Source organism: Crocodylus porosus, unplaced genomic scaffold (assembly GCF_001723895.1).
Source record: "Crocodylus porosus isolate Cpor-Errol unplaced genomic scaffold, CroPor_comp1, whole genome shotgun sequence".
Classification (NCBI taxonomy): domain Eukaryota; kingdom Metazoa; phylum Chordata; order Crocodylia; family Crocodylidae; genus Crocodylus; species Crocodylus porosus.
Window position 1 is genome coordinate 66,462,482 of NW_017728948.1, and position 11,448 is coordinate 66,473,929.

General features: G+C 47.2%; 1 protein-coding gene across 2 annotated transcripts in view; it reads left to right on the forward strand.

Annotated features, from left to right (window-relative positions):
* Nucleotides 1-8,128, forward strand: part of LOC109322082 (alcohol dehydrogenase class-3) — a 16,129-nt gene extending 8,001 nt beyond the window's left edge. For both annotated transcript variants that reach the window (XM_019552933.1, XM_019552932.1), the window contains exons 4-9: nt 296-383; nt 1,366-1,585; nt 4,314-4,574; nt 5,511-5,646; nt 6,544-6,682; nt 7,811-8,128. In XM_019552933.1, coding sequence (XP_019408478.1) covers nt 296-383; nt 1,366-1,585; nt 4,314-4,574; nt 5,511-5,646; nt 6,544-6,682; nt 7,811-7,835 — 869 coding nt within the window. In that variant the 3' untranslated portion in view covers nt 7,836-8,128. The remainder of the gene's footprint in view (nt 1-295; nt 384-1,365; nt 1,586-4,313; nt 4,575-5,510; nt 5,647-6,543; nt 6,683-7,810) is intronic.
* The last annotated feature ends 3,320 nt before the right edge of the window (nt 8,129-11,448 follow it).

Here is an 11,448-nt window from a genome sequence, read left to right on the forward strand (position 1 = left end):
ATAGAGGGGGAGGATCACCTCCTTGGACCTGCTTGAGATGCATCTGTGGATGCATGACAAGGTACAGTTGGCCTTCCTGACCACGTCCCCACACTGCCGGCCCATGTTCATCTTGGCATCAATGACTTCAAGATCCTTTTCTGCCTCTGCATTGATGAGAAGGGAGTTTTGATTATCTTTAATCCATGAATGATCAAATACTATAAGATTTTAACCATGTGATTTTTTTTTGTCTTCTGACTTACTGGCCTTCCTTTAACTAGCTAGCCTGTAAAATATCTATTCTTTTGCCTAGGTGACACAGTCATCCCTCTCTATGTCCCACAATGTGGAGAATGCAAGTTCTGTTTAAACCCTAAAACCAATCTCTGCCAGAAGATAAGGTTGGTAAACTCCTTTTTCTTATGACACACAAAACATTTGTTTTGTAATTCATCGGTGTACACTCACTTCTGTACAAAAGCCAAGTGGCCTGGAGATGTATCAGATGGTTCAGACATCAAGTGCAACATGATTTAACACACAGGAAAATCCTGCAGTTGTAAGAGGGCATGTGTTGGATTTTGTTGTGAATAATTACTTTTCCCTCCTTTTGGAATTCAGCCAACTTGTCTTCTTTTCTGACCTAACTGAAATTTACTTCATGGTGTGTATGCAGGTATGTGAACTATTGGTCCATGGTTCCAGCCCAGCAAGAACCAACATCACACCCAAATCTCTGTTCTTACTCCCTTACAAAATGGTTTATTGACTCAAATGGCTTGCACTTCACTCTGCTGCTGGGGCTGAGTTCTATTCCCCAGCCTTCACCTATGCTGCATCTGATAATCAAGCAGTACTACCTGGCTCCATGCCTTTGGGCCCTTAAAGAGGCAGGGCTTAGCAACCAGAGCTGCAACTCCTGCAGGGACATGCTGGCTTGGAGAGGGCTTGTGGAGGGGCCCCGTAGGCTGGCTAGAGTTGCCTGGCTTGCCAGATGCAGCCCACCTCTGGTTTAGACTCTGCTATAAAAGTCAGTAACATTATAATAGATCACAGGTCAGCAACCCCTGGAACACGTGCTGAGCATGGCATGCAAGGCCATTTTGCTTGGCACACCACCACCAGCCTGGCCTCTAATCAGCTTCTGCCAGCCACGGAGTCCAGGCTGCTCCCAGCTGCAAGCAAGGGAGGCTGCAAGCCCTGCTGCAAGCAGACCAGGCTCTGTGGGCTGGCTGCAGCCGGGAGGCTGCAAACAGCTGCTCCGGGCTTCGGCATGTCGGCACTCTGGCACCTTCCCAGGTAGACATTGTGGTTTTTTCGGCACTCCAGCCAAAAAACGTTGCCTACCCCTGTACTAGATCTTGTTGTGATGTTTCATTTTAGAGTTACCCAAGGAAAAGGACTGATGCCTGATGGGACCAGCAGATTCACCTGCAAAGGAAAACCAGTCTATCATTTCATGGGAACTAGCACCTTCTCCCAGTATACGGTTGTGGCTGATATCTCAGTTACTAAAGTAGATGCTGCAGCTCCTCTGGATAAAATCTGCCTGTTAGGCTGTGGCATTTCAACAGGCTATGGAGCTGCCATTAACACTGCCAAGGTACAGGCTCTGGTTATCTTTGGCTCTTCCCAGTAATGATGTGGCTTAATGATATTAAACTGGAGGCAAACCACTAGCGTAAGAATTTGTTAGGACTGGGGTTGGAGAAAGCAAGACAAGAAACATAACCGCTAGGTCAGCAGTTTCCAAACTGACAGATTGCGCACCACTGATTTTAAAATGATACAACCTAAACTACCACCAATACTTAAGGTGCGGGGGGTGGTGCCTGTGTTGGGGAGGGTTGTGAGGGAATGTGTGTGGTGGGGAGCATAGGGTATGTTGGGAGATTGCATGTATGTGGGGGGTTTGTTAGGGGGACCCCTGATACTCCCCACATGGTGCAGTAGCAGGCACCCTATGGAGTGCAGCTCTGGCCAGTGCTGCACATCACAGCGAGAGGCGCATCGTCTGCTGGCCCATCTGTATCACCAGTACTCCCTGCACTCGCTGGGCATGGGAGGGAAGCCCTGCATGCTAGAAATGGCTGCCTTCCCCTGCAGGCCAGGGGAAGGTACCTGGGGTTTCCCTCCTGTGTTGTGTAGCTGTGGCCGGTCAGCCAGTAAAGCAGCCAGCTCCAGCACATGGGGCTTCCCTCCTGTGCCCAGCGAGTGTGAGAGCTGCATGTGCATGCACGTATGGGGAGCCCTGGTGATACAGACATCCTGGCAGAGGCTGCGCACTTCAATGCGATGTGCAGCACTGGCTGGAGCCATGCCCTGCCAGGTGCCTGCACTGGGCATGAACACCAAGTGCTCCCACCTGCTGCTACCACTACCATTGCCTGTCTGAGCTGTGCACCATGGGGAAAGTGTGTGTGTGTGGGGTGGGGGAGGTCTTCATACCTCCCACTCTCCCTCTCACTCACATGGTGCCCAGCCAAGCTCCACACTGCTGCTGCCCCCTGGGTATGGCCTCCACGTTTCCGCCAGCTCCATGCTCCCACTCACCTGTAGCCCTGCCCCTGCTCCTGCCACTTCCCAACATGCTGCCTAGAGCCAGCAGGAGACTGGGGAAGTGGAGCAGGTCCCCAGGGGCTGCAGCATCGGAAGCTGTGTGCTGGTTGGACAGGGCCCTTCCACCTATGAGGATGGGAGTGAGGTGCAAAAGGGTATGTTTGTGGGGAGGTTATATACGTAGGTCACCTCGCTCCCACCCTTGTGGGCAGAAGGACTGGGGGGGTACATACCACTGACAGGTTGTTTGCATACCACTGGTGATACACGTACCACAGATTGGGAACCACTACACTAGGTGATAGGATGTTTCCACCACAAGTTTTCCTGCATCTCCAGGAGTGAGGTATAAACAGATACAAGTTCCAATTAGTTGCACTTAGCCGTTGCAGCAGTTCATCTGCTGGGTTCAGTCCTTTTTCCATCTCCCCTTCACACAATTCAGAGGCTTGCTTGGCCTTTATGGAGAAAAGAAGACTGTTGATACCTTCTTCTGGGGAAGAAAGAACTGCGGTCTGTCTCTTTCTTGTACCGGTCTGTGGTATTGGTGAAGGGAAAACTGATGCTCTTTTCAATGAAGGCCAGGACAGAAGAAGGAATTTGGTAGCTAGATCTGCCTTGAGGGGCCTGGAAGACAGACTCCCACTGGCATGCTTCCCTTCCGATCACAGTCACAGAATTTCTCATCTCAACTCCTCAGGTGGAAGATTAAGATGAGACAGAGAATAGAGGATCAGTGGTGAATACCTGTGTGCAAGTATGGGGTTGGAAAAGGGGCTTCCTGCCATGGAGAAGTGGATATGGATAGCAGCCACTCCATGCTGTTAAGAAACTAGTTTGTGAATGGGTATTATGACAGGTGTTTGCAGGGGTGGGGGGATACCTTAAGGCAGTGATTCTCAACCAGGATGCCCTGAGATCCTTTTAAGGGTGAAGTGCAATATTAGTACTGTTAGGTGTGCAAACACATTCCTGTGATTCACAATATAAACAGAGATTTAAAATAGGAATCCGCAGTGTCAAAAAAATTCTGACCTGTTACATCTTTCTGAGTTCTTTGCAGCAAAGGAATTGCTCTATTGGTTGGGTTTTTTTGTAGTCAAGAAATGAGTGAGTGCTAAAAGCTAGCATTTTTTCAAAGGGGTGCCTTGAGTTTAAAAAGGCTGGGAACCACTGCTTTAAGGTAAGGATAAGATAGTACAGGGGTGGGGACAATGTGGCCCGCCAGGCCATTCTATCTGGCCTGCGGGGCCCCTAAAAAAATTAGAAAATTAATATTAATCTGCCCTGGGCTGCCTGTCATGCGGCCCTCAATGGCTTGGTAAAACTCAGTAAGCAGCCCTCTGCCCAAAATAATTGCCCGCCTCTGGGATAGTATGCGTTCTTGGTCTATCAAAGCTACTTTGTGACCCACATCAAAAAGTCCCTGTTTCTGCTTACCTACATGCTATTTCCTTGTCTGTCAAGTTATCCTTCTTTTGTTGGGGAAACTCCACAGGTCTGGTGAGGGCCCCAAACTGTTTTCCACTTTTAGGGACAGAAAGAGAACCATAGGTTTTTCATACCATTTCAAAAAGAAATCTTTGACAAAAAAAGTCAAAGGCAAAGGTGTAGTTCCCTTTATCTAAACTATAGTGATTTGCAACATGGGGTTTGTACTTCTGTTTTTAATTAAAAAATGCCTAATGTTTATATTTCTATGCAAGTGAAAGGATGCGTGTTTGTTTAGTCTACTGCTGTATGTCCTTCAACTCTTCTCTCTCATCTGGCAGGTGGAACCTGGTTCTACCTGTGCTGTCTTTGGTTTAGGAGGAGTTGGCCTGGCAGTGATTATGGGCTGTAAAGTGGCAGGAGCCTCCCGGATCATTGGTGTTGATCTCAACAAAGATAAATTTGCAAAGGCCAAAGAGTTTGGAGCCACTGAGTGCATCAATCCTAAGGACTTCAGTAAGCCCATTCAGGAGGTGCTAGTTGAGATGACAGATGGTGGTGTGGACTATTCATTTGAATGCATTGGTAATGTTGGTGTCATGGTAAGTGTGTGCAATGCATTACTTAGTGGGGAGGGGCAAGTTCATTGCAACTTGGGGCAATTCATTACTTTAATGAGAAATAAGTCCCTTTCTCTTTACATGGAAACATTCTGTCCTCCTTGTTTGCAACTGAGAAACAGTAGAATAATTCTTAGACTGAAGGTATCTATTATAAATCCTAACCATAAAATGAAAATACTGTGGCTTATTTGGACACATGGGGCACTTTTACATGTGCTCTGGGACACTGTGCTGGGCATAGGCAACACGTGGGGGGGCACATGCCCTCCCTGAGATTGGCCTTTGCCGGCTAGGAATAGGGGTGCCAAGTGAAGTAACAGCACTTTGTTTTGCTGCCAGCACTGTGATTGGCCACTGAGGAACCCCTCTTCCCCCCAGTCAGCAATTGGCTGCTGGGGGACCCCTGGGACTCTGGAGGCACCATTTGCCCAACGTATTGGGTACTTTTAATTAGCAAGCCACACATCACACGTCTATCAGCATCCCCATGCTGAAAAAATGGCAGCAGGGTGCTTTGAAGCAAAGCTCATTGCACATGTTTTATTTCAAAGTGCCCTGCCACCATATTTTCAGTGCAGGGATGCAAGGGGATGCTGATGCACATGACATGGAAGGCTGCTGGACTAAGTCAGTTTCTGTGCTCCAGCAGACTTGATTAATCGAGTCTGCTCTGACACACTGGATTTCCAGCATGTCAGAGCAGGCTCCCCACACATCTATAGGAACTCAGGAATATTATAATTTAACAGAGTTTGTCATGGAAGATTTTTGATGAAATCGTATGAGGATTCTGATTTTGTAAAAAATGTGGCATTCCATCTTTTTTTCTGTTTTCACTGTAGAATAGTGGAGAGCATCAATCTCAACAATAAACCTTTCTTACTGGTGTCTGGGTTTTGTTGTATCTCTGTGCAGAGGGCTGCTTTGGAAGCATGTCATAAAGGCTGGGGAGTCAGTGTGATAGTTGGAGTAGCTGCTGCAGGTCAAGAGATCTCTACCCGACCATTCCAGCTAGTGACTGGGCGAACTTGGAAAGGGACTGCCTTTGGAGGTAAGGATTTGACATACTTGTATAGATAATATCTTCTGGATTAAAAGAGCAAAAAATACAAATACAAAGCAAGACCGTGTGAGAAGCTTTTCTAAATGCTTTTTAGTGACCATTATACTGGTTTCAAAGCAAACACTGCTAGTGCACATCATGAATTCAAAATGAAGAGTTGTCTTGATGGCAGTAGTTCTCTTGTACAGTTCATTATAATGCCATTTTGTATTATAAGAGAATTGCCTAATTATGAATTGCAGTTTTGAACTATAACAAGACAACCTGCTCACCTGGGAAACCAGGACTAAGGTAAACATGTTTGTGTACTTCTGTCCTGTTCATTCACTGAGCAAGTAGAATTGCAGGGCTGCACTGTGAGGATGAACATGGTATGGTATCAAAGGTCCGTTGTAGTGTGCTAGAAGTTGCTAACACAACAGAAAACAAATCTGTAATTGACTTTTTGCCTATTGGATTAAAAGTATTGAGTGACTTTCCCCCAACCCTTGCTGTCTACCAAGAGGGTGATGAACTCAGGATTTAGAGCCTGCTGAAGTCTTTACTTGATGTTACATCAGCTTTCTCCAAAGCTTTGCAAAACAGCCTAGAGTACTGGCTATAACAAATATACAAACAAGGACTAGGAGAGCCTAATGCTCAGTTTCGGATCTCAGCTACACATTGCTTTGTCTCTGGAGAAAGCAATGCATGAATCTGTTTGGCCCTCAGGGACCTTGTATTGTTTTTATTATTTTGTACTCAAGCTTTTTCTAACGCAGCGCTGAACTATAGCTGGATAGGATTGATTGAGAAGTTCCTTTATATATAATAAGAAAGCTGACAAGCTAATGTAAGGATAATACACTTTTCAATGTCCACGTGTGACAATTTTTTTATCCCCAGGTTGGAAGAGTGTGGAGAGCGTACCAAATCTGGTAGCTGAATATATGGCAAAAAAGATCAAAGTCAATGAATTCATAACTCACAATCTGCCTTTTGACAAAATTAATGAGGCTTTTGAACTGATGCACACAGGGAAAAGGTAACATACATAACATTAATGTGGATTTAGATTTTATTGGTTTCCTTTTAAGAACATACCATATTTACCCAAATGTAAGACAGCTGTGAATAAGACAACCCCCCCAGCACTTGGATTCCAGATATGGAAATTTGTAACACATGTATCATTTTCCACATCTAAAATCTTTGGGGGGGGAGGGTAAAGTCATCTTAAACTTGTTCTGTCCTGTCCCCCACTCCTTACTACAGCAGCAGGGCAAGCAGAAGCAATGGAGTAGAGGGTGGGGAGCAGGGGTGGGTGTAAGTGGTAGGGAAAGCAGAGGCCAAGGAGCAGACATGCTGCCCCTCACCCCTTGCTGCCCCTCCAGCACAGGTAGAGCCCCAGAGCTGCCCCATGTAGCTGGGAGCCTGGCTGCGCAAGGGCAGGTTCCTCCTTCCCTGCTCTACTTCTCTCTCCTGTGCTCAGCCTGCTTCTGGTCAGCAGGGGGACAGGGAAAGGGGAAAAGAGAAGGGCAGGGAAGGAGAAAACCATGCACTTCAGAGCTGGGCTCCTGGCACAGCTACATCCTGCAGTGAAGGACAGGAATAGCTTTCAAGCTCCCCTGTGTCTGCCACAGTTGAGGGCTGTGTAGAGCCACTATATAGAAAGCCTGGTGGGCTGGAGACTGCAGCAATATACAGATGCCTCTTTCCCTGCCAGTGAAGGAGACAAGGGGATAGGAGCTAAGCAGGGAGCAGAGCTGGAAGCAGGCATCTGCATGCTGTTGATTCTGTCCCTGCCCCACCAGGCTCTGCACAGCCACTCCTCACAGCTCCCAACGGCAGTGGTCTGATACTCAATTCTAAGTTAAGGCTTTGTTTTCCCCAGGATGAATGGGGAAAGAAAATCTCATTTTGGAATTGAGCAAATACAGTATCTAATTACCTACTCAGCAGAAGTTCTTTAAAAAGCATAATGCAGAGATCCAATAACAGAAACCAATATAACTAGCATATTTCTCAGAAGGATTTAAGAAACATTTGCTTTAAAAAAAATAGGACAAGAAAGCCAGCCTAAGGTTAGTGTTTCAGGGATAGTAGGGTAACTGATCTTATTCTTGTTATGGATTTCTCTCTGCCCTCCCCCACCCTTTTTTTTCTCTGAAAGCATTCGAACAGTTCTGAAGTTTTAAGGAGTCAGAAGATGGATCCTGCCTGTCCTAGCTGCCATAATCTACTAGCTAAACCTAAGGTTCTTGAAGAGAACTAGGATCAGAAAGACACAGATTCCGGTTGGGATGGGAAAACCACCTGCTTCATAATCATAGTCTCTTAAATGTTAACTGATCTCAAAATAATGGTAAATGCTAAATCCAGTTGTATAATTAACCTGGGTTCCAGACTTTGTTCCATGTTAGTAACGTCTGAATTTTGACAGTGCCTAAATCATAAAAAACTACTTAATAAAGAAGTATATTTCTCTGTACTGGATGGAAGTTCTCATTCCTTCAGCCATTACATGCTATTTCACTACTACCAAAAGGAATCAGGAAAAGCACTTACTAGAGAAAGCTGTGCCCTGCAAAGATGTACTTAGAGCATGCTCTTTCCCCTTTTGCATTCACCATGCAAAAGAGATAAGAGTAAAAGCAGCACTTTTCTGAAACTCAAACTGTTACAGTAGGGATGCTCAATCCCTCATCTGTGAGCCAGTTCTGGCCTGTGGAGCCGGGCATTCTGGCCCACAGGGGTCTGAGAATTTGGTGGCAGGGGAGCAGCAACAGCAATTGTCACTCCCCTGCTGCTAAGTTTCCAGACTTGTGGGGAGCCCTGCAGGCTGGATAGCACATAGGATCTGCATGCAGAGTTGGCCCAGGGCCGGATAGGCCTACAGACCAGCCCTGAGGTGGAGCACCACTGGAAACAGCATTTTGGATGTTTGCCTGTTATGCATTAGGGCAGTATGTGCAGTTTCACACTGCATAGACAAATCAGTAGGACAGAAAAAAACAAAATTCTATAGCTCCATGATTATAGGTACTCACCTAGATGCACAGATCTGAATAATTGCTACAAAACACTTAAAATATCTGGAGCAGGAACTGGAATGCAGATCTAGGTCCTGAGGCAAGTGCCCCAACCACACTGCTAGTCCTTTTTTAGTCCACTCTATATAATTATAGTACAGCAAGTACTCCAACCTTGAATATAACTGATAGCAGTGTTTCTAAACCCATGGTATATGTACCCCCAGGGTTACACAAGACATGGGCAGGGGGTACATGGGTGCTACATTTTGGTCTTTGCCTGCTTGGGCTAGATGTTCCAGCCACCGTCCCTCCGGCAGTGTCTGGTGAGCTGGGGTTTTCACTCCCCGGCATCAGTGTGCTGGGGGATAGGGAGGGAGGCCCTGCACAGGCTGCTTTGCCCTGGGCGGCAGTGGAAAAAGTGAGACTTGGCTTGCAGCGGTGAAACCAGAAGTGCCACGGTGGGACTTACAGTTTAACTTTTGCTGCATTGATCAGTAGGAGGTATACAAGGTACCAAAGGTTGAGAACCACTGACCTATAGCATGGATAGGCAACCCACAGCATGGGTGCCAGAGCATAGCACGCAAAGGCATTTTGTTTGGCACACGTGCCTTGGTGTGGATGATAGGGAAGGGGCCAGGGCTGCACTGCCACAACAAGGATTGGGCCTCTTGTAGCTCCCCAACCATCTGCCCGAACATGCCAACATCTTCCAAGTTGAGGTTGTGGGTGTTTTGGACACTCTGCCCAAAAATGTTGCCAACCCCTGCCCTATAGCTTAGTTAATGCACTTCAGGAATGAGGAGGCTGCAGGTTCACATTCTCTCCCACCTGATACTCTAACCCCTAACCATTCTCATTTTCCATTTTACGTAATCAATCTCCAACCACCTTTGTGAGGAACAGGATGATTTACATGGTTAAAAAAAGATCACAGCTGCCATTACCAAGTGGAAAAAGGTACTTTGCTTTTGCCCAAAACTAGGCATTTTCAGAAGTGAGTTAACTCACTTCTCTCCGGGATTTTACTGGCTCAGTTAAGTTGCTTCCTGCTTAGCATGCTGGTTTCTCTAGATCAAGCATCTGCTTCAGGACTGTAGATTCTGAAGTAGCAAGGTATACAAGTCTTTCTTTAGATCTACCTAGTCTTAGGTCATGTTGTATTAATAACTAAATAATCATAGAATCATAGAAGCAGGGTCAGAAGGGACCTTGTAGACTTCAAGTCCGACCCCCTGCCACCTGGGCAGGAGAAAAAACTGGGCTCAAATGATTCCAGCCAGGTAGGCATCAAGCCTCCTCTTAAAGACCCCCCAGGGTGGGAGCCCTGACTGTGAAGTAGTTCTTACGGATGTCTAATCTAAACCTACTCTCCAGCTTATGGCTGTTATTCCTTGTTATGCCAGGGGGCGCTAGGGGAAACAAGGCCTCTCCCAAACCCTTCTGGTCCCCCGTAGTAAGTTTATAGACTGTCACTGGGTCCCCACTCAGCTTTCTCTTGTGAAGGCTGAACAGGTTCAGGTCCCAGTGTCTCCCATTGTAGGGTCTGCCCTGTAGTCCCCGGATCATGTGGGTGGCCGTCCTCTGGACCCTTTCAATGTTGTCCACATCCCTCCTGAAGTACGGCGCACAGAACTGGACACAGTACTCCAGCTGTGGCCTGACCAGTGTTGCAGGATCACCTCCTTGGCCCTGCTTGAGATGCACCTGTGGTTGCACGACAAGGTCCGGTTAGCCATGCCAACCGTGACCTCGCATTGTCAGCCCATGTTCATCTTGGAGTCAATAATGACTCCAAGATCCTTTCTGCCTCTGTGCTCTCAAGAAGGGAGTTTACCATCCTATAAGTGTGCTGCTGGTTACTACTGCCCAAGTGCAGCACTCTGCACTTGTCAGTATTGAAACGCATCCTGTTTTTGTCAGCCCACCCTTGTAACCTATCCAAGTCTCGCTGCAGTCTTTCCCTCCCTACTAGCATGCTCACCTCACCCCAAATTTTGGTATCATCAGCGAATTTAAACAGGTTGCTTTTCATCCCATTGTCCAAATCACTGATAAAGAAATTGAACAGTGCAGGCCCAAGGACTGAACCCTGGGGGACTCCGCTGCCCACTTCTCCTCAGGTCAAATATGACCCGTCCACCACCACCGAATACAACCCTTCAGCCAATCTGCAATCTATCCGACTGCGTAGGCATCAATGCCACAGTTACCCAATTTTTTAATGAGGATGGGGTGGGAGACAGTGTCAAAGGCGTTGCTGAAGTCCAGAAAGACTACGTCCACGGCAACACCTGCATCCATTGCCTTTGTGACCTGATCATAAAAGGCAATCAGGTTGGTCTGACATGACCTGCCCAATGAAGCCATGCTGGTTGCCCTTGAGCATCATCTCTGAGGCCAGCCCATCGCAGATGCGCTCCATGATGATTTTCTCAAAGAGTTTCCCTAGGATTGAGGTAAGACTGACGGGCCTATAGTTGCCCGGGTCCTCCCTCCTCCCTTTTTTAAAGATGGGGACCATGTTGGCTATTTTCCAATCATCTGGCACCTGGCCCGAGCGCTTGTAAAGCCATGCCAAGGGCCCTGCAATAACCCCTGCTAGCTCCCTCAACACCCTGGGGTGGAGAACATCTGGACCCACTGATTTGAACACGTCCAGCCCCTCCAGAAGCTCTCTAATCCGGTCCTCCCCAAACTGAGGTCTGGAGGCATTCCCCTCGAGTCTGTCTTGCATCACAGTGGGGAAGTCCTGGTCCCTGCACAAGAAAACAGA